The sequence below is a fragment of the Lemur catta genome, chromosome 3 (assembly GCF_020740605.2).
Source record: "Lemur catta isolate mLemCat1 chromosome 3, mLemCat1.pri, whole genome shotgun sequence".
Classification (NCBI taxonomy): domain Eukaryota; kingdom Metazoa; phylum Chordata; class Mammalia; order Primates; family Lemuridae; genus Lemur; species Lemur catta.
The window spans coordinates 2,524,235-2,547,512 of NC_059130.1; the positions used below are offsets into that span (position 1 = coordinate 2,524,235).

General features: G+C 48.6%; 1 protein-coding gene across 1 annotated transcript in view; it reads right to left on the reverse strand.

Moving 5' to 3' along the window:
* The window catches only part of RXRG (retinoid X receptor gamma), a 42,735-nt gene extending 29,728 nt beyond the window's left edge, over nt 1–13,007 (reverse strand). Inside the window, exon 1 of the mRNA XM_045546310.1 lies at nt 12,665–13,007. Coding sequence (XP_045402266.1) covers nt 12,665–12,713 — 49 coding nt within the window. The 5' untranslated portion in view covers nt 12,714–13,007. The remainder of the gene's footprint in view (nt 1–12,664) is intronic.
* Nucleotides 13,008–23,278: the final 10,271 nt, after the last annotated feature.

Here is a 23,278-nt window from a genome sequence, read left to right on the forward strand (position 1 = left end):
GCTACTGGATATATAAAATATCATGAAAATAGCATGCAAAGGAATGATGTTTAGGAAACATCAACCTGCACAAAAATATACAAACATGGACTTTGAAGAACTCACAAGTTGTTTCAGAAATAAAAAGAGAGGACATGAAATTTAAAGTACGTCCTTGTTATTGATAATAATAATAATAAGTAAGGCCATTCGGCCACTCAGTGCAGTGGTGACAACAGTACCTTGTTGAGCCAGAATGAGACAGCGAGCGAAAGTCTGGTTTTCAATAGCCTTAAAAAGGTGGTTTGTTTCTGCTGAGTCAATGGCAGAAGTGGGGGGCTGTTTTATAACCACATTTTGTAAACTAAAATAGAATTCAAGAAGACAAATAACATCTTACCTAAATGCATTTTGGTTCTTCCTCTCACACGATGACCCGGTAGCTCTAAGAAATAAATAGCTTTGCTTTTAGACAAGTCGGAAAACGATGACTTTTATAACAAGTGTTTCCCAAGGGAAAATTAATTCATTCTCCCAAATAGACAGTAATGCCTACCTGTCCGTGACGTTTTTGTCAGCCTCTCTCACTCTTTTTTCTCAGAGCCACATGCAAACTATAGCCAGTGCCAAAAGGCACCACAAGTTTTCCAGAAACCTGGTTATGCCTTATTTGTTTCCCTTCCTCACCAAGCCTCTGGTTAACCTTGAACAAGGACAGAAATATCGACAGGTTTCCCTCCAACCCAGGAGGAGAGGGCAGGCTCCTGTCTGAGGGACGAGTGGCATTAGCTGCAAACTGATCCGGAGTCGACTCTGCCTGGCCCTCAGCCCAGGGTACGCCTGGTCCTAATCCGAAGTCAAGTCTTTCTCAAATGCTCCCCCTTGGTCCCTGCTAGAGTTTGAATGCATGTGTCCCTCCGGAATTCATGTTGGAACTAACCCCCAAGGTGATGGTATTAAGAAGTAAGGCCTTTGGGAGGCGAGTCGCCACGAGGGCCCCAGCCTTATGCACGGGACCGATGCTCTTATAAAGGAGGCCTCAGAGAACCGCCTGGCCCTTCCACCTCCTAGCACGTGAGGACACAGCACTCGTCCCTTCCTTGCCCCTTCTGTCATGCGAGGACTTTGGAAGCGGCCCCATCCTGGAGGCAGAGAGCAGCCCTCACCAGACGCCGAATCTCTTGGTGCCTTGATCCTGGGCCTCCCAGCTTCCAGGACTGTGAGAAATAAATTTCCATTGTTTTTACATCACCCAGCTGAGGTAGGACAGCAGCAGGAATGGCCGAGACAGTTTCCCCACCCTGTCACCGTGTGGAGGGACCTGGCCTCTGCATCCCAACCCCCCTCGCCCGCTCCCCGACCTGCACTCGCCTCCCTGACCCTGCGCCCTCTTCGTCTTCCAGCCACTCAAACCACACCCCCTGCCCGGATGCACAGAAAATGCACAGATTCTGTACTCTGCAGAGTTCATTCTCTTTGCTCAGGCAACGATTTGTTAAAAATAACATATTTGATGGGAAAGGCCTGGTGGAGTTTCTCAGGAGGGTCCCCTCTTTCCTGGCAACATAGCCAAGAACAGCGTATCGTATTCCTGGGCCTCATTCCCCCAGGAAGGAGCCGGCACTCGGTGACCTTCAAGGTCCCTCCCGGCTCGCCTGTTTCATGGGCACTGGGTAGGACGTGGCTCCCTGGCATTGAAAAGAAAGACATGCAGGTGGTGGTGGTCTAGAACAATCTGGGTCTGGACCACCTGCTGAGGGGACTCTGTCTTCATCAACTGGACCATTTTAGACCGTGAAGGTGTTTGCTGTTCTGAACTGTGATTTCAGATGCTGAGCGTGTCACCAGGAGCTAAAACTGCGAAGGGAATCCGTAGAGTGCATACCTCTGAGTTCTAAGTCCCTGTGTGCGCCATGGCTCCCGGGCTCCAGGGGCGCAGTGCCCTGGAGAAGACAAGAACTCTGAAGCCAAAAAGTCCTAGAATAGGCTGGAGGTTCCACCACTTTCCGGCCACGTAAACTTGAGCAAGGAACATGACCTCTCTAAACTGCAGTTTTCCTCGGCCATAAATTGAGACAAACACACCCACCTCAGAGGACTGCCAAGAGTGCCTGAGACCAGGAGGTCCATCAATTTTTTTAAATTAATGTATATAACTAGATGTAGAGTTTATCAACAGAAATCATTTGCATGAGAAACCAGTGTCACCGATGTTTACCAGAACCAAAGTCTCTAAACAACAAATCGCGTGTGTGAGCGTGTACTTGTGCACGTGTGTGCACGCGTGACAGAGAGAGGGAGAGAGAAAGAGGACAGAAAAGCCTGGGTACTTAGAACTACAGAATTCTTACCAAGGTTAAGGAAGTTGCTTAGCAACCTCATCCTCAGCCAATAAAAGAGAAATGTCAAGGATGCCGTTTTTTCTGACTGGCCAGACAAGGGAGCGAATGGCTTGGCGTCTCCACCCCTTTGCTGCCGTGCCAGGCAGGGCGGAGAGTTTGCGCTCCCGTTAGCAACCTCTTCAGGACGGAATGGAAGCTCGTAATGAATCATTGATAATGGCTAATGCCCACCCAGGGGGAAGGGGACAGAGCTAAAGACTTGCTATTTCTCAGAGTCAGGAGTCTGCATTTGGAGTCAAGAGCACACCGTGGGGCCCTATCCGACTCTGATCTATCCCACGGTGGACAGTCACCACCAAAGCAGCCTCCTTGTCTCCAGTGGAGGGACACGGTGCACAAGCCTAACAATCACAGAGTGTTCAGACACTTGGCTTGTTCCTCTTTGTCAAAGGGAAACTCACTCACCGTCCTTTCCCTGCTTGGCTCTCAATGCCCAGACAGGCTGCCGAGCGAGGGCAGCGGGAGATGCCCTATAAAGGCACTTTAATTGACACTAATGACATCTCCTCTGCTGAGGGACAACAATAACAATAGCTAATGTTTATCGAGCAGTTGCCATGAGCCAGACATGGTTCTAAACATTTTACACAGACAGGTTGAACATCCCTAAAGCCGAAGATCCGAAATCTAAAATGCTCCAAAATCCAAAACTTTTTGAGCACCAACAGAACTCTCAAAAGAAATGCTCATCGGAGCATTTCGGATTTTTGGATTAGGGATGCTCCACCAGTAAACACATAATGCAAATACTCCAGAATTGAAAAGGTTCGAAATCTGAAACACTTCTGGTCCCAAGCATTTGGGATAAGGGATACTCAACCTGTATGTAATAGGTAACGTTTATTACACACCTGCTATTTGCCAAGCAGTCTTCCAAGATTACATGCAGCATCTCATTTATTACTCTCAGGGACCCTCGGAGGTAAGGGACTATTACTATCACCGTCCCCATCCTGTGACGGGCAAGAGAAGCCCCAGGGAAGCCGAGCGAACTGCCCAAGATCACCTGGCTGGTCAGGAGCAGGGCCAGGCCCCAGATCCAAGCAGTGCTGTGCCGGGGCTGCTGTGTTTAACCCCGACACAACGCTCGCCACTTGCCGGGGCAGAAGGTGGGGGATCCCAGATAAGCCCCAAACGGGGGATGATGTGTAAGAAAAACTAAGATACTCAATTGTTACCCTATGCTCTTCACAGCTTACTTACGGATCATGATGCATTTGTTTAAGCACACTTCATTGTGGCAAATGAATAAAATGACTAAGGGACCAGGCCCTCGAAGGTGCTAATAAAAGAAAGGTTAAAATCTTTTGCCAGGTGGACACCACTTGGTCTTTTCTTTTTCTTTTTTTTTTTTTTTTTTTTTTGAGACAGAGTCTCACTCTGTTGCCTGGGCTAGAGTGAGTGCCGTGGCGTCAGCCTCGCTCACAGCAACCTCAAACTCCTGGGCTCAAGCGATCCTCCTGCCTCAGCCTCCCAAGTAGCTGGGACTACAGGCATGTGCCACCATGCCCGTATATATTTTTAGTTGTTCAGCTAATTTCTTTCTATTTTTTTTAGTAGAGACAGGGTCTCGCTCTTGCTCAGGCTGGTTTCAAACTCCTGAGCTCAAACTATCCTCCTGCCTCAGCCTCCCAGAGTGCTGGGATTACAGGCGTGAGCCACCGCACCGGCCGCCCCCCTTGATTTTAATACGTGGAACCCGATTTTACACTCTGGGGAAGGGGCTGGCAAACTTTTCTCTACAGGGCCAGACAGCAAACATTTCAGTCTTTGCTAGCTCTACGGTCGCTGTGACGACACACAATACCCACCGTAGTGTGAAAGCAGACACGGCCAACGTGTAGACTACCGTGCACGGATGCAGCTGTGTTCCAGCAAGATGGCCGCCCCCCGGGGATCATTCTGGAGAAGTTTTATGACCATTTCTGATGGCGTTACAGTGAGTGGTGATTCCCAGCACTGCAGCTCCACACCGCTCTTCCTCTGGCTTCCCTGTCACCGAGCTGAATTGTCACAGCCGGACAGAGGGGCCTGCAGATCCTCTGGTCTGCCCCCTCAGTGATGGGTAAGGACACTTGGAGAGTAGGTGTGGCCTGCCCAGGACCCATGGCTGTTTGTGGTCTTCAAACTGGGTTCCCCTTGGAGCCCCCTGGGGTGCCAGGAAGGGGGAGTGAAGCCAGAGAGTCCGCCCCCGCCCTTGGTAAAATAGCGTAATGCCGCTGGCCACATGGGGCGAGGGCTAACCTTCCACAGTGTCAGGGTGAGATAAAATAAAGCCTGGAATATTGTCAACACAATAAAATTCCCTTTTCCCATAGAAAACTTGGAAAGTATGGTACTAAATTCAGCTGGAATTCTGTACGAACGTGTTCCTTAGAGGAGGTATGCCTGTTCTTAACGTGTCAGACTGCACACTGCGAGATGCTGACAGAGTGAAGCAAGGGAGATACGGATTCTGCCTCGGAAACAGCCCCAGTTTCAGAAAATGACGTTTTAACAAATCATTGCAGGGTGGGCTCTCATGATGTCAGGCAGAAAGGGAGCCAGGACCTTTCTATAATCTCCAGGGGACCCTTGAGAGAGTCCTTGCCATTGAGGGGTCCTGAGCCCCCTCAGTATCCTCAGCTGCAAACCGAACAGCCTGGACCCCTGGCCCCCTTTTCTCAGCCACTGTAACTGGGCAGGGGATGGAGGCAGCAGGAGTTTCTAGTGTGAAGATCCATCTCAAACTCCTGGTGGGATTTCAGAATTAACGCCGAAACTTAGAAAATGGAAAAGGTCTGTGATCGTTAATTCAAAAAACATTTACAAGAGTCAGAGGAACGGCAAGCAAAATGCCTAATAAATACTTTGGGATGGTGGCCCGGTTTCATTTCTGTGACTCGACATCTCCTTTGTTCCTCCTTTTCATTTTACTCCCACCGGCGCCCTGAGGAAGCGGTCTTCCGGAAAGGTTCAGGTGCCCAGTACTGTGATCTCTCAGCCCCGCGAAGCGGAGAACAGAGCAGAGGTTGGAGAGCAGGGGAGGCATAGCCCAGACTGATGGGAATGCCGTCCGCCAGTCAATCAGCACGCACCGGCTTAGCACCTGGCTCATGCAGCGCCGGGCAGGACACCACGAACATAAGGCCTATCCCCTGCCCTGAATGTCTAAACCAGTTACAAGCTCTGAAGCCTTCAAAACATTCGGAGGTTAATTATTTCTGGAAATTTTTCTTGGGGTTGAGTTGAAGTGAAAGGATCCAAAGAATGTAGGTATTTAGAACCCAAGAACAAAAAATGCTAACTATATTACCCAATGGTAACACTGCACGAGGAATATAGTTCACTATCTTTTAAGATGACTGCAATCTTAAGAAGAAAGTCCATAGTTAGAGTCAGGGAGAGCCTATCTGAACGAGAAGTGCAGACAGGCAGAGAAAGGGACAGAGGTCATGCATTCAAGAGCTGGGAGGGAGTGAACAAAATCGGGGTTCAAGGACTTCAGGAACAAGAGGTAAACCGGGGGCGTCCTCAGCAAATGTTTCAAACACTGGCATTTAGCTCTGTAAAATTACCAGTACGTGGTGTACCAGCATGAGGAACTGGCTTAAGGGGGAAGACAGCCGTTCCTTGTTAGTGGGATCCCCTGGCGCCTCTCATTTGTTAGGGACGGCATAATGTCCATCTGTACCAGCGAGGTTCATAATTTGGCTGAGTGGGAGAGGTGGTGTCCAAGCAAAATGCCACTAATTACATGCAGAAAGGTTGACGGAAACTGTTTTAGACTAGACTCAGATTCTATATCTATAATAATACTTCACAGCAAGTCCTTGAAAGGGTGACTTTACCACTCTGAACCTCAGTTTCCTAATCTGTCTAATGGGATGATTCCTGCCTTACAGACTACTCTGAGTCCGTTTGAAGCTTGAATGAAATAGACAGTGGCCCCGGGAAGGCCCACTGTATCTGTAATGCCCAGCAGGGGGCCTGGCACATAATAGGTGCTCAACAAACGTTTTTTTACTGAACCCATAATTGCTATGGGAACAATAGCATACATTTATAAACAATTTTATGAATATGAGGCATTAGGAAGTGAACGGAAAAAGTTTGGACCCAGGAGCCAGAAGACCTGCTACTTCAGTCCTGTGTGGCCTTAAGAAAGTCTCTCAACCTCTCTGAGATTATTTCCTCATCTATAAAATGACGTGGTTCTTCAAGTCCTAAAAGTCTGGTTTCTAAACAAAAATAGCGTGGTGTTATTAATCTGTGACATAATTAATTTGGACTGGTGACTAAATCGGTCATAGTATGAACTAATTTGTATTTGCTCATTCACAAAATAATAGCACAAAAAGGGTTTGTTAAGCAAATAAGATGGTAGGAGAAGTGTTGAGCCTATTAAAGATACATCTGTTTTCAAGCAATTTAAAAAGCATAGTAGGAACATCATTAGCATATTAACGGGGTGTTAATTACAAAGAGTCTTTTCAAGCAGGTTTTATAAAATCCCCACTTAGTAACCATTAGCTTGTGGTACTTGAAACACAAACTATTCACGTGTGTTACTTAGAAGTAATAAAATTGTAATTTAAAAGTAATCTGCCAACTTGTCATGAATTTAGACTGATTTTTCTCTCAATTGATCCAAATGAGTGAGGTTTTGCTATAATTATACATAATGCTGGTGATAATGAGGCTGATTATCAATCTTTCCCTGCTTTTCACTACCTCCATCATTACAGATTTTAGGGGAGGGGGCGGGCGTGGAGGGAGAGGGAAAGGAGGAGGAGGGGAGGGAGGAGAGGGAGAGAGATGAAGGGATGCCACTCTCCCCTCCCCCTCCTCCAGGCAGTAGACAAACATCCCCACCCCACCCCCCAACAGCCATCAGACCCTGCTTTGGGGGCTGCAGGAACCCAGGTGGAACCCCCTGGCTCAGAAGGCCGGCCAGCTGCAGGGGACCCAGGCTGCATGGCCACCCACCAGCTGAGGCATCTTTTCATCCTCACAGTCTCACTGAGAGGGGTGAGGGTTGAGCCCCGGGGGGGGGGGGGGGGGCAGTGGCAGGAGGAGGGTCTCTTCCAAATGCTCTCTGCTCTCCACTCTCCACGGCTTCCTAGGTTCTCCCCACTGGGAAAGCCAGAAGGGGCTCTGGGAGTCGAGAAGGCTTCCCAACAAAAGATGCGGCTTCTACTCCTGCCCCCCACTCACCGGGAATTTAATGTCTAACATCTTGTTTTCCACATCTGTTAAAATGCAGAGCTTTGCACCAGTAAGACAAGTATAAATTACCTCCCCGTTTGATCTCAGGGTGCTTGCGAAGCCCAGAGGTTTATGTGAATGTGCTTTTGAAAATGCTGAGAATAATTCAAATATAAGAGATGCCTGTTAGCTAAACCCTGGTGTCTGCGTGGCTCCCGTGTGGAAGGAGGAGAGGGAAGATCGGGCTGGGCTGGGCGCCCCAAGGAAGAGACCCGGAGCTGGGGCTCAAATTGTGAGGGGCCAGGGTCAGGAAGAGGTGCCCTAGCCGGAAAGGCCCTCAGTCAAAACCTGAGAGAAGCCAAGGGTTGGGTCTGGAAGGGGCAGGAAGGGCCATGCTAGGCACCTGCTGTACGAATTTGCAGGGTTGTACAGTATGGTGCACGGTGGGGCTGGAATTAAAATCCAGAACTGCTACTTTTCCCCAGATTCAAATGCCACTTGTACTGTTTACTAGCCCTGTTCCCTTCGGCAAATTATTTAATTTCTCCTGTTTGCGCATCTGTAGGATGATATAATAGGAGTACCAACCTTCAAGTGGTGTTGCAGGTATGAAATGAATTAATACAGATTAAGTATCTCTTATCCAAAATGCTTGAGATCGGAAGTGTTTCAGATTTTGGATTTTTTTCAGATTTTGGAATATTTGCATCATACTAATCAGTTGGACATCTCTTGTCTGGAAATCCAAAATCCGAAGAGCATTTCCTTTGAGCATCATGTCAGCACTCAAGAAGTTCTGGATTTTGGAGCATTTCAGATTTCAGGTTCTCAGAGTGCGGATGCTCCGCCTGTATTTTCACTCTTTTGTGAGGATCACTAAGCCAGGGCTGAGTCGATCTCATGAGAGCCACCAAAACCCAGGCATTCTAGAAAATAAACTTCCATTCCTTGGGCTTCTGTGTCTCCTGCTTTCAACTAAGAGGAGAAAATACCAGTTTCCTCTGGGAGCCCCTGGCATGCCGGCCACCCAGTGCTGGTGCCTAAATTCTCCAGAGATGCAGAAGCTACATAATGAGGGGAAGGAAAAGGTGGAGCATTTGGATTCCTCTTTGCACAATTTCTTCCCCCAGTTGCTATTCAGCTCTCTATCTCTTGGTGAGATTGTAAATGTTTCAGAACATAGTTTATACTAATTATGTTCCTTCCTAAATCTCATAAACAGTTACTCCTTCCTACATGAAGCCAAACCACTTACAACCGTGGTAGGTTCCAGATAGCCACCCACATGTCTGTGGAGGCGAAAAATATGCTCTGGCACATGCAAGCACACACACATATGCAAGCACCTCAACTCAACCTATCCTCTGTGGCTCTCCTCAGGTGGAAAAGGGAATATTCTACACGAATGGTCAGGGTCAACTAGGCAGGACTCTCACAGATCAGTAGGTCCCCGGGAGAAGCCACCAATTAATTCTCCTGAGGTCACTGTTGCTCTCAGTGGCTCCGAAACCATCCTGTGGGGTATTCCTCAGCGGCTCGCCGTTGTGTCTGCAGCCACCCCTCCGTGCTGGGGCTGGATTCTGGGGCTGGCTTGGGCCTCCAGAAACCCCAGCTTCACAGAGAAAGTGTGTCACTCACAGAAGCCAAGAGAGGCAGCTCAGCAGAGCATGAACTCAGGAGCCAGACCGCCTGGGTTCAAGTCCTCGGCTGTGCCATTTTCTAGCTCTCAGACCTTAAACAGGTTGTTTCACCTCTCAGTGCCTCAGTTTCTGCATCTGTAAAGGGAGTGTGATAACGACGACAATAGCACTTACTCAGAGGGCTGTTACGAGGATCAAGTGAGTTGACACTGGTGAAGTGCTTACAGCGGTAGCTGGCATTAGTGTCAGTGTGCTCGTGAAATGAGATGAGAGAAGCCCTCTCCTCCCTGACCCCGTCACCCTGAGGATTACCGCACAATTGGATGAGGGGATTCCAGGCTTTGTTTTGCTGTCTTCTAAGAGGCAGCAACTGTCTCATCCCAGGAAAACAAATCTCTTACTGAGCAGCTGGCAAAGCCAGGACTGGGCAGAGAAGGAGAAGAGAAGGATCCTCCCATTGTTGCACGGCAGGGCCTGGCACGGGGGGAGTGGGCACCGTTGAGCAGCCACTGCCACCCAGGTGGTCACCGCCCTTTGCCCAGTTGGACCAGTCTTGTGTTCGCTGATCGGCTGAAGCTCTGATGTCTGGCAAGCACAGCCCCAGACACCAATCCCAGGAGGTATTTCCCAAGGGTGACAATGCTTCCCTGGAGATTCCCACACAAACCACAGCAGCCTTCTGTGGCTCCATCTGCCAACATGTGAAAGGGCAGGGGGTTACACACCAAATCATTTAACAAGTGCAACACAACTTGCTGCGTGGGACAAAGGCAGTTCGAGGCTGCAGGTGACGTCCACTCTAATGTCCCATTTCCCCTGTGCCCGCGGCCGCTGGTTCCTCCTGCATCCGTCCCTCCCTGCCTCCCTCGTCACTGCAAGTTCTCAGACAGACCTCCCTGCAGAGGGTGGAATCCTTTGGCTCAGGGTTAGGCCTCTTAACTGGCCCATGCAAGCAAAATGGAAATCATTAGCAGAACCAAACACGATGATTGTTCTCCTCCCTCAGAAATGCGAGGAGAGGTGGCATGAGAGGGTGACGTTTAAACAACCTCGATGACTCTTTCCCCTCCAGTTCCCCATGTTATACTTGAACTATTTTCTTCCAGGGCTGGAAGGAAACTGTTGTTTTTTCCTTCCATCTGAAACCTAATTGCTACTCAATAGCAGAGCCCCCACAGCTGTGAAAGTCTAAGCCGGCAAAACATGTGGGTCTTTGCGGATTTGATTTTACCCATCCAGGTTTCTAACTCATTATTATACAGAAATATCTGATTTTTTTAATAAATTTGCATGTTAGTACCTGAGCAAAAGGGAGGGAATGTAAATATTAACTTGTATTAGGCACCATGTGTATACGGACTACACTATAGCAGCTGTTTTTTTCATGTGCTAGCTCGTTTATTTCTCACACTTCAAGGATGAGGTGAGATTATAAATCCCATCTTAGAGAGAAAGATGATGAGGCTCAGAGAGGTTCACTGGCTTGCCTAAGGTCACACAGCTAGTAAGTAAAAACTGGGACTCAAACTCAGCACACTGTCTCTCCCTGCCCCCTCCCCACCCACACCGTTTTCACTATATCAGATTAAAGCAATACTATTATAAGCCCGAGTCAGAGACTTTTCTGGAAGTGCTCTGCAATTCAGCCCCACGTAAACTTGGACTAGTCCTTGTCCCACTTTAGGCCTCAGTTTAATACATCTATAAAATGGGAGGTCGAAGATGCTCTTTAAGGTCATTAGGCTGCTAACATTCCAAGATTCCAACAAGCAGCCCCCGGTGATTTTTAGACTAGACCTTCTTTCTCCAGTTTTTACTTTAGCTCTCTCCTTAAATCTCTCTACCTTCAACCCTTTTATTCACCCCAACTGTCTCCAAGGGTCTCTTTGGCATTAATGAAGCCATAATGTCACAGACCTTGGGGGTCCCGAGAATCCGGTTGAGGATAAGCATGTTTCCCTAACAACTGAACTCAGATATTAAGGAAAAAGCAATTCTCAGCTCTGAATGGGACTGAGATGGGAGTTGAGGATTTTCACACCCAGGGCCCAGCCATAAACTGGAGATCAAATGCCCAGGTCACGGCATCCGCCAGCCACCACTCTCACTCGGTCATCAGCCTGGCCCAAATGACCTGAACATTATCTCTGGAATATTTCCATGGCCCCTACCCGGGGGTGCAAGTCCAACCTCCTCCTGCCTTCCATATTACGCACATCGCGCAGTATGATAACGTGTCCGTGTACCAAGCCTGCCCCCGGTCCAAAAGGCAGAGGCTGTGTCTCATTCACATTTGTGCTCCCAGTGCCTAACACCGCGCTTGACTCATAAACTGCCCAGCGGACCCAGAGTGCATGAGCAGCTCCCTGGTCTGACTCCCCCCTGGCAGGCACCCCCTCCGCTCTGCAGTCCACCGTGCCCCCCAGAGGGTCGGCCCGGCCAAGGAGGCTCGCTTCACTCCCCAGCCTTCGGATGAATTGGCTAGCTGTCCACAGCCGAGGTCAGGAGAGCAGGGGCTTTTCAGTTCTCAAGACCTTACAAGAATTTCTGCTTTGTCCTGCCTGCCAGAATACCCGCTTGGCTCCCAAGAACATAAGCTACGTGCCACCAGCTGACGAGGAGAGGCCAGTTGGTCAGCTGTTAGCTCCATTTACTCAGAGCTGGGCGGCTGTGCTGCTTCTGTCACTGAACAGAGGGACCCGGGGGACGGATGTGCCCGGGTGTTAAGGCAGCCTGTGGCCCCAGTGTCAGGAAGCTGCTGTGAAGTGCGACTGGGCTGCCCTGCCCGGCGTGGCACTTGGGTCTTCAGTTCCCCGATTCTCCAAGCCCCCAGACCCCCCACCGCCAGACCTCGACCCCCCAGAGTGGAATTGACGGCAGCAGCAGGGGAGGAGAGAAGAGGCTATTAGCAAATCAAAAGGGAAGAAAACAGAGAAAGGAAAACGCTGTAGCAAATTAAAGCACTATGTTTTGTTTTTAAAAATCCAATTATAGGGAAATCTGCTTTTGAGTGAAACGATCATGCCCTTGTTGCAAAGTATCCCAGGAACCCTTAATACAGGCGAAACCTGTTTAATCACATTTTTTTTTCTCATTACAAGTTGGATAATGGGAATATCATAGTAATTTCCCTTTAACTCTTCCACTTTGCACACCCACACAAACACTCCGCGTTGTAACAATGCTCTTGTTCTAGCTTTGTCTCAGACACGTTCTCAAGCATACTGGTTCAGAAAGGCTCTCTCCTTAGACTACCCCCATGCCCTCCTTCTGACATGCAAGCGAACCCCCACCCGCGGACCCCGCTCTCTCTCTCACGTGCACTAATGGCCACGCGCTGTACCTGCACAGAAACGCACGTTCTCCCAGTCCGACACTAGTCCAGTTATCGGGGATCCCGTTCCCCCCCGCCTCCCCGCACAGGTCCACACCGCGAAGCCCGAGTGAGCGACTCACCGCCAAAGCCTGCGGGAAACTTCATGAAGTGAGAGTAATTTCCATACATGTTTCCTCTTCAGTTCATGTCCCCTTCCCGTGCGACTTCCAAACGATTCGTCCCCTCCCGGCTCCCAGGCAGCGCGGGGCTTCCTTCAACTTGGGCCGGCGACAGTGGTCATCGCTTCCCGGCGGCCGGGGGGCGCGGGCTGGGCCAGCCCTCCGGGATTAGTCAGGAATCTGCCTCCGGAGCGGGGCGTCCACACAGCCTGCCGGAGCCGGCGGTGGCGGCGGCAGCTGGTGCCTGTCAGTAATCACGCATAATGCCACCGCCGCTGCCACCGCCGCCGCCGCCGCCGCCGCTCCCGATCCTGCTGCTGGTTTGAGCAACTCGGGGCTGGGCTGCTGCGTGCGACTCTTCCACCTCCCGGCTGGTCCCCAGGGGCCCCCACCGGGGGGCACGATCTATCATCCAGCAAGCCAATGGATGGCTGACAGCCCCGGAGTAGCTCGGGAGCCGGGGGGTGGCGGGGTGGGAAGGCTCTTTAGGGGCCTCTTCCTCGACTTGCACCCCTGTAAGTCAGTGGGGTTTTCTAAAATGCGCTTTCTGACTCTGGCTCCTCTCTGTCCCACGCACTCGGGGTGTGATCTGTCAAGGCGGGTGGGGCGGGGGCCGAGGGACAGCAGAGCCCCTGTAAGCGCAAGGTCAGAAACGTGTGAGACGGTCTCCGGCCGCGGGAAACTGAAACTGAGCAGCCCTGGGTGCGGGTGCGGGTGCGGGCTGGGCCTCTGCCAGAGCGTCTGTCCGTGCCGGCCGCGGGGCTTGGCGAGTAGCTGGGAGCCAGAGCTCACGCACACAGAAAACTTGCGGGTAGGGAGGAGGACATGGAGGTCATTCTCCGATGTTTTGCTGGAGGGGTGCGTTCATTTTATGCACCACTGTCTTCATGCCACCTGTTCAAAAACACCACTGGGGCCTCACTGACGCAGAGACCCTCTGGCGTAGAACTGACCTACAGATCAGAGAGTCTAAGTCCCCATTTGATGTTTGGGTCTGTTGTACAGCTTTGCTGACAAGTCACTGCTCGGCCTATGCTTGAATACCTCCAATAATGGGGAGCTCACTACTTTACCATTCCAACGCTAGGCAGCTCTCACCATGAAAAAGTTTTTTATTGGGCTGAAATCTGCCTCTCTTCCCTACAGCTTCTGCCCACAGGTTCTAGGCTACTCATCGGAGCCACGTAAGAGAGGCCTCGGGGGTCTTCCACGTGGGATCTTCTGCAAAGTCTGAGACAGATCTGCTGTGCCCATAATCTCACTTTCTTTAGGCATTTCTGGCTCTTCCAGTCATTCCAAGTATCACCGAGTGTTCAAGTCTATTCGCAACTTGTCCTTTTTCTAATAATGTACCTCAGTTTGCATAGACAGCCTCATGGTGAGGAAGGGGATTGGCAAGACTCGGGTGCAATGCTCCAGATACAGTCCACGTCTTTTCCTCATGGTGTGTGTGTTGGCGGAGTAATCGAGGCTCTGTCCACATACCCACCAAGGGCCAGTGTCATGGGCTGAGCTCTAAGGAGCTGGAACAAGGATAAAAAGTGATCCCACGCAGGACATAATGAGGCAGAGAGAGAAGTCAAATCAGAGCCCAACAGGAAAAAAAAAAAAAAACAAGATTCAAATGCTAGGAGCACCCAGAACAAACACTAAGAGAAAAAGGCAAGAGGAAGGAGGCCAAGATGGGGACCAGGGTGACAGCATGTCCGAAAGGAAGGAGGAAGATCCAGCTACCACTGAAGAGCCCGGGAGCCTCCCTGGACTGGGAGCTGGGTCTCAGAGCATCAGTGGACAGCCAGGTGGGCACAAACAGTGCGGAATACAGGAGGACAATTCGCCTGGCACATTAGCTTCTGGGTAGCTCTGCATGTTAATTCACGCAGAACAACTTGATAAAGCCTCCTCACCCTGCCCTCCCCTGAGCTGTGCTCTCTTTTATACATATTTTTCATCCCATTCTTGGGCAATCGGTTGGAAGGCCTACGTGAAATACTTCCTATATTCCTCTGAAATGAAAATTTTTTTGATTCATTCATCATCCGGGATCTTTTGGGATCCTGCTTCTTTTTGTCCAGTGTATTTCTTCTTCCTACCCCCATTTCATGACCTCTGAAAATCGGATGGACTGCTTTCCATGTCTCATGCAACTCATCGATAACAATGTGAAAAGGACATAGCAAAGGCAACATCTCATAACACGTCATCACAAACTCCACTCATTAGTGCCTTTGACACGTCGCTCGGCTACTTGCTTACTAGTTCTGTGGCCTGGAAAGGCTGCATCTACAGAGAAAGCACCAGCTCTCCCGCCTGCCTTGCTGGGTGCCAATCCCTGCTCCCTTGCTTACAGCCTCATGATACTGGCAAGTCACTGCATCTCCCTGGGCCTTTGTTACCTTATAGGGTTAGTGTGAGGATTCAATGAGTCAACACATTAGTAATAACTTGGAATATACCAGATAAATAGTAAATGTTTCATTATGTATAAGCTAATTTGATGATGATGATGGCGATGGGGTGGAGGAGGAGGATGTAAACTTAAGCAAGTCATTTTACCTCTCATTTCCTTCTATCACGTGTAAAACAGTGAAGCAGAGCGAGATGAGTTCCAACATCTCCTTCAACTTTAAAACTGAATGCAAACCAACCCACCCTTCTATAATTGTCCGTTTTCTCCACAGTGGTATCTGAAGCAAGGGTCTTACAAACTGCAGTTTTCCATCGTACGCATGCCAGAGAAGGCAGTGAGTAATTCAAACTGGGATGTTGGTGAGCCTGAGCTTGCAAGAGTTTTTTCAAGTACTCAGGTACTCAAAACCGTTCTTCAAAAAGCCTGCTCTAGGGCCTTGCCCAAGGTCAGTGTCAAGATGATCATTGGCTATTTGTGGTAGCCGCTACTTTTTTCTCCTTTTGCTAAGTTGGGTACATTGTCTACTTCTTTTTCTCACAGAATAAAAACCAGATTCCTTAACCTGCCGCGAAGCGGCTTCACCATTGCATCTCAACCTACTTTTTGAGCTTTCTGTGGAGGAAAGTGCTCTGGGGCAGCCACCGGGAGGCCCGGGACACGTACAGCTCCGCCACCCTCCCGCTGCCTGAACTTGGCCAAGCTCATTCATTCTCTGGGAGCCGCACCCATGCCTCCTGCCTCCCTGAGGTTTCTGGTTTGGGTTTTTGTTTTGTGAATCACCTAGCATAAGAATTGAGCACGTGCTTTATTTATTTATTTGGAGACAGGATCTCACTCTGCTGCCTGAGGTAGAGTGCAAGTAGCATCATCATAGCTCACAGCAACCTCAAACATCCAGGCTCAAGAGAGCCTCCTGCCTCAGCCTCCCAAGTAGCTGGGACTACAGGTGTGCAGCATCATGTCTGGCTAATGTTTTCTTTTTTTTTTTTTTGAGACAGAGTCTCACTCTGTTGCCCTGGCTAGAGTGAGTGCCGTGGCGGCAGCCTAGCTCACAGCAACCTCAAACTCCTGGGCTCAAGCGATCCTCCTGCCTCAGCCTCCCGAGTAGCTGGGACTACAGGCATGCGCTAATGTTTTCCATTTGTTGTAGAAACAGATTCTCATTCTTGCTCAGGCTGGTCTTGAACTCCTGACCTCAAGCAGTCCTCCTGCCTTTGCCCCCCAAAGTGCTAGGATTATAGGTGTGAGCCACAGAGCCTGGCCACATGCTCATTTTTACACTGCAAAGCTCTATACAATTTCTTTGTAAAAATATATGTAAAAAAAATAATATTTTCTGATTTTCTTCCTTCTCTTTCTCTGATGGTCCCCTCTGGTCTGGCTGTTTTGCCCACTGTGGAAGCATGGTATGTTCCTTCCAAATTTTGGCTCGTTGTTCCTTCTCATTTACTTTTTCTCATCTGCCAATTCTTACCTATCATTCCAGTCCCAGCTCTGTTCCCACAATGATCACACTCATCCACAAAGATCTCTCCCTAACCTAAGTCTGACAAAACTTACTGCCCGCGTGTTTGTTAGGCAGACAGCCAGGGAACTCCGACCCCTCCTGGGGACACAGCCCCGGGCCGAGCCATGACTACAGCTTGGGGAGGAGGGGATGCCCTACACATCTGCCAATCAGAACTTAGTGCGCCAACTGCAAAAGAATGCAGAGGATTCTGTAGCCCGCAGGCCAAGCAGCACAGGTACAATGGGGTCTGGAAGGTGAGCTAGGACAACCTAAGGCTAATTCGCATGTCATTAGCTTAAATCTACGTTGCTGTTCACCCCCCCCAAAGGGACTTTCAGAGAGGTTCATGGGAGATTCACATGCGCCGTAAGACTCAGGTCATATAACTCCCAACCGTCCATCTAAGTGGTTGCATGGTGACATCTGACCCACAAGGAGGGCCCGATACAGACACTATAATACAAGACCCCAGACCACGACCCAGGCCTTTTTGTTATGACAAGGGGTTCCTTTGTCGTCTGTGGCGAATGTATCTTGCTCTTGCTCTATAATCCTGTCCTTCTCCCCTCAATAAACCTTGTTTTGTGCTCACCTTGCTTTCAGTGTGTCTGGTCATTCTTCAGCCAAGAGCACACCACGAACCGACATTTCAGCCTGCTGTCCCGACATGTTCCGGTGACAGTTAACACACGTGGCTGGGCAGCACCCCCAGGGCAGTGGAGCTGAGTGGTTATCTTTCCTCTGAATATATCTTGTCTTCATAACATGATTGCTAACTCTTCAAAGACGGTGATAATGTATTATGTCTTCCATTTCTCACGTAAATGCTAGAGCCCACAGTGGGTGTACAATAAATATTTGTGCATTAAAAATGTTTGATATGCTTAATATATACCAAAAGCAATACACCAAAGAGCACCCCAGCATTCTTTCTTGGTGATATCTTCCATATGGTTTAACATCCCATAACAAACCACAAACATTGCCTAAAGTTCAAGAAATATGCTTGTGGCTTTTCTTTTCAATCTGCATTTTTTGCTTAGCACCACTGTGTCTTGTCTAAGACCATTACTGATATAACAGCATTACCCTAAGTGGCCAGTGTTTCTAACCTAAGCCCTTCCCAAACAACTCCACTGACTGTAGTCACCCCGTGTCTCCAGGGGTTACTGAATTCTCATTAGGATGCCAAGTGAAGGACCAAATGCTTAGTGTCCCTGGTAGAAATCTGCTAATGCATTCATAAGAATTCTGGGCTTACTTTTTGTCAAGGCTAATTATCTAGCTCTCTTAAATAATATGTTCTGCTTTTATTAAAGCCATTAGTGCCTTTGAGTAAATGAAAAGGGCATGCATTTTTACTGACATGCTTTTTTTGTTTTGTTTTGGTTTGGTTTTGAAGAGAGAGTCTTGCTCTGTCATCCAGGCTAGAGGACCATGGCATCAGTCTAGCTCACAGCAACCTCAGACTCCTGGGCTCAAGCGATCTTCCTGCCGCAGCCTCCCAAGCAGCTGGGACTACAGGTACACACCACCACACCCAGCTAATTTTTCTATTTTTGGTAGAGACGGGGTCTCACTCTTGCTCAGGCTGGTCTTGAACTCCTGAGCTCAAGCAATCCTCCCACCTCAGCCTCCCAGAGTGCTAGAATTACAGGCATGAGCCACCATGCCTGGCCTCACTGGTATGTTTAATACAAACTCAGCCAATAATATCTTATGTTCACCCTGGTAATCAAAGGATATAGCTTTAGTTCCAGCCTTCTTTTTTCTTTTCACCAGTGGTGATATAAAACAATATCTTGTGCTACAAATGAAAGACCAAACTCATTCATTTGACATCCCCACACTGAAGCTATGCATTAACATTTTTTATATATTTTTAGTACTTTACCTACATAACAGTATATTAAGTTCCAATGTGTTTTCCCAAATATTAGAGTTAAGTAGGGCAGGCTTTATGATTCCAATCTTACAAATGAGAAATTTGAGACCAAGGCCGTGAAGTTAGAGAGGAAAAGGTAGTTATTCTAACAAATTGGATTTTGGATCTGGTGTCACAACTAGGTAGTGACAGAAATGGATGTAAAAGCCAGGCCCCCAACTCTGACTCCTGGCCAAATATATCTTTCACCAGACATGACTCTTCTCTCATTAGTGACAGGTTTCCACTATACATATGTGTGCGTAGGGGGTCTTCCCATGTATTGTTTCTTCTCTTTGCTGTTACTCATTTATTCATCTATTTTTCAGTCAATTCTTTATTGAGAGCTTATAATCTGTCAATCGATGGGGCTATCCTAAGGGAAAAAATATATGTAGTCTTCCTGACCTCATGGAGCTTATACAGTTTGATGGAGGAGATAGACATTTTTTTAAAAAGCCACAGATACATACATATCATTATAAACCTTGATAAGTACTGTGAAAGAAAATAATTAGATTAGACGAGAGACTATAGCAGGGGAATTTGATTAATTTTTTTAATTTTTTATTTTTTTGAGACAGGCTCTCTCTCTGTTGCCCAGGCTGTAGTGCAAGTGGCACAATCATAGCTCACTGCAACCTTGAACTCCTGGGCTCAAGCGATCCTCCTGCCTCAGCCTCCCCAGTAGCTAAGACTACAGGCATGCGCCACCATGCCCAGCTAATTTTTAAAATTATTTGTTTTGTAGAGACATGGTTTCACTGTGTTGCCCAGGCTGGTGTCCAACTTCCGACCTCAAGTGATCCTCTCACCTCAGCCTCCCAAAGTGCCGGGATTACAGACATGACCACTGCACCCAGCCAGGGGAATGTAATTTAAATTGAAAGGTCAGAGTAGACGTCTTTGAAGAAATGACAGTTACACTCGGATCTAAAGGATCAGTAGGATCCAACCTGGGGAAGAAAGGAGGAGGACGGAGGGAGGGTGTACCAGGAAGAGAAAACAACAGGTCTAATAGCCCTGAGGAGGGAACGAACTCAGTGCATCCAAGAAGCAGAGTGGTAAAAATGCTCGGGTCTCCCATGTTAGATGGGAGTTCCTCTGTTTCATGGTCTCACCCAGGACTCTCTGTTCGACATGCCAGGTCGACTTTGGGCTCTGTATTGCTAGAAAACCTTCCTCCCTGGCTTTGCCTCTCTGTCACATGCTGGTCAAACAGATAACTCACCGTTTCCCTATGACGCCCCTCAGCAATGCACCTTCGTGCACGTGCTCATTCTGCTCCTCTGCCCAGGGCAGACTTCCCCTCCCTCTGCTCTCTGTCCCACACGACCTGCTTCTCAAGGCCCCTGTCACAGGGCCTTTACCTGTCTCACCTCCAGACTCCCATAGCCTGTGGCTGGGACACTCCTGTGTCACTTAACACCTTCCTTGTATTATTATCATGAATGCGTCTGAAAAACCCTCCTCCTAGATGGCTAGAGACTGAGTCTGAGCCATTCTTATAGCCCCAGAGCCTGACGACAGAATCCAGCCCGTAGCAGAGACCCAGTGAACACGTGATGGATGAATGGATGAAAGTTCGTTGATTATGCTGAGGTCTCCTGCTGTCAACTGCAGGGCCCTGGGCATGAGGACGTGAGTGTGCCCAGTCCTAGGTCCGAACAGTTTTAACAGCCCAAATTGCATTTTCATGAGCTTCTTTTCCTGGAACCAGACGCGGGTGTGAACAGGCTCAACGCTGGCATTAGCACATCAGTTCTGGTGACTGAGGCCCTCTGAGGTTGGCAGTGAGGCACCTACATCAGAAAGAGTGCTGATTGGCCTTACATTAGAACTGTCTCAGGAATCATCAAAAACAGGGACAGTCCCATAAGGCCAGAACGTGTCCAGCGGCACAAATCATATCTACACGGTGTCGTCTGTGGCTCAGGAACAAACTGTAAGTTTGTATCATCTCGCTCAAGTCACCCGTGAAACCAGCCGACTGAGTCGTTTGCCTTAAGGGAGTGGTTCCCAAACTTGCCTGCTCATTGGAATCACCCAGGAAGCTTAAAACACCGCTGATACTTGTGTTCTACTCCAGAGATTGCTCACGGGATCTGGGATTGGGGTCTGGGATTTGGGACTGTGAAAAGAACCCCAGGTGATTCTCATGCACAGACAACTTTGGGAACCACTGACTTAAGGCAAGAGAACATTCTTATAACAAGAAGCTAAGAAGGAGCCATCAGCAGAAAATGAGAAACAGTTTCCCAGGCTAATTCGAAGGAACCAATAAGATCCACTTGGCCCATCTGCCAGTAGACACAGTCAGGGCTCATGAAGCCAAGCAGCTCTTGCTTAGCGGGAGATGTGGTGGCCACAGCCATCTGCTGTGTAGACTTAGCACACGCTGACTTGAGGTTTGCTGGCACTGTGTCCCCAGCACGACATGCTCTCACCCCACTGCCTCTGCTGTCAAAATCTTATTTATTAAAGGCCGGTTCTCTGTGAGGTCTTTCCCTACACATAGCTAATACTTCCACTACTCTCCCAAAAATATGCTTAAATCTTTATTACACCACTAATTTAATTTCCTTTGGTATCATAACTATTTGTTAAACTGGAATCTTCCTTTGAGTACAGGCACAATCTCTTATCCATCTTTGTATTGTCAAAGAATCTAGCATTTTTGCTTTGTACACAGTAAGTGCTTGTTGAATGGATGCTGAGATTACAACCACGAACAGGGCAAACTTTATCCCTGCTCTCATGGAACTCTAAGCTATGAGTTTAAGGGTAACTTACAACTACCCTCAACTCCAAACCAAATAACATCATTCTAGCATTTTTAAGGTGGAAAAAACAGCTGCATGGATGCCTCCATCTCTTAGTTCCCAGCCAAAGGATGATCACAAAACCCTCCCTGTCGTAAACAACTCGGCCACAGCTGCAGCACACACGGGAGCTCTCAGGATACAGAACAACTGTGATCACGCTGAGAGAAGAACGGGCTGAGACCAGGGGAAAACATCTGGTCCCCTCCAGAGAGGAGCCAGCAGTGCAAACATGGGACACTCTAATCCAGACTGGGTCCAGATCCAAGGAGTCCCAGCCAAAGAGGTAGATGTCAGCATTTGAGCTCAGGGAAGCCTGTCCTAGTCCCTGAGAGAGAGGAAGAAATTTTGAAGTACAGCCCAGCCCCTGAGACCAAGTCATTGCCACTTGGATTCTGTCGAACAGACGTGTATTTAAAACCACTGTGTGCTGGCTACTGGCTACATGCAGTCGTGCATTCAGGTAAAGACTTGGAGGCTGCAACCCAATCGCACAAGGCAAAGCAGTCTATTTTCAGATCTCACTCACTCTCGGGGAAGAAGCTCTAAATATACCATCCAGTGACTGCAGGAGGCAGATTATCTTTGCTGGCAGCTGAGCAGGGTGGGGCAGACAGGGACCTCAGGAGCCTCACCATTAAACTCAGCACAACCCGAAAGGCCCCCATCACTTGTAGAGCTATATTTACCGAAGGGCAAATGTCTATTATATTTGACTTGATTTTCTTTTAAGAGCTCCTGGGGATGGGTTTTGTATGGCAGGAAAAGCCACTATGTTGTCCCCTCCAAAGAGCTACTCAGCAAAGCATATAGATTTCACAAGACAAGATTTAGGCAACTGCTCTGGGGTATTGACTTCATAAGAAGGTCTTGCAATTACAGAAACAATAGTAACGAAATTTCCTAGATGTATCACACCTGCTAGTTTACAACATGATTTTGTAGCCCATCCGTGAACAGGTATAAAATATTGTTAAAAGCAAAATCCAAGAAGGTTTCAATCAGAAGGATGTTGGATATCAGGACATGAGAATTTATCTTGCTCTCATGATTTTCTCTGCGGAAGGGCAGGGCTTTGGAATTAGTGCACGAGACATGGTTCTCTTACTGCCAAAACCCAAACACTGTATAATCCCCTCTGCAAACACCCCTATTTCCAGGCAGGTAATCCCAAAAGGCCAGAAGGCGTTTCATTTTGGAAGGAATTGAGGGAGAGCCATACCAAGCACCAGCATTCAGGTAACCCTGTCCAGTTGCAAAAACTAACAGAAATAGCTGTAGGTAGACGAACAGTTGATCGGGACAGTCAGAGAAGGCGTTAAAGTCAGAATGTTTAGCAATGTCAGAGTTTGAGAAAGCTCTGTATTTAGTGTATCATATTAGCCTTCACAGAGGAACTAGAGCCAGTCTGGCTGGTATCAGCCCTGGGACACGGAAGAGAACTCACAGCATCCGTGGGAGACAGAGAAAGAGGGATCTGGGACATTCCCCCTGCAGCAGGGCTGCTTTAAGGATCCAGGCACCATCTGCCTCAGACTCACCCGAGAGGCCTCTTAAATATGCAGATTTCTAGGCCCTGCCGACCCTCTGCATCAGAATCTTGGGGGCTGGAGGTGCCTGGACATGTGTGTTTTTGAGAAGCTCTGTAAGTGATTCCTTTCAGCACGGAATGTGAGAATCACAGCCTTACAGAACGGTATCTGCAGAAGACCACATCTCGACCAGGTATGCCACATTGCAGCGTCAGAGATTATTGATTTGTCCCTTGTAGTCACTCCAAAGAGGCGGCATGAATGCCCATGTTCGTCCGATTTCCTAAAGTCACAGTTATGAAGGAGCGGAGTCAAGATTAGAAACCGATTCTTTTGCAGAGAGGAGGGCTTCTCTGGCTGCCTGTGACCTCATCCCC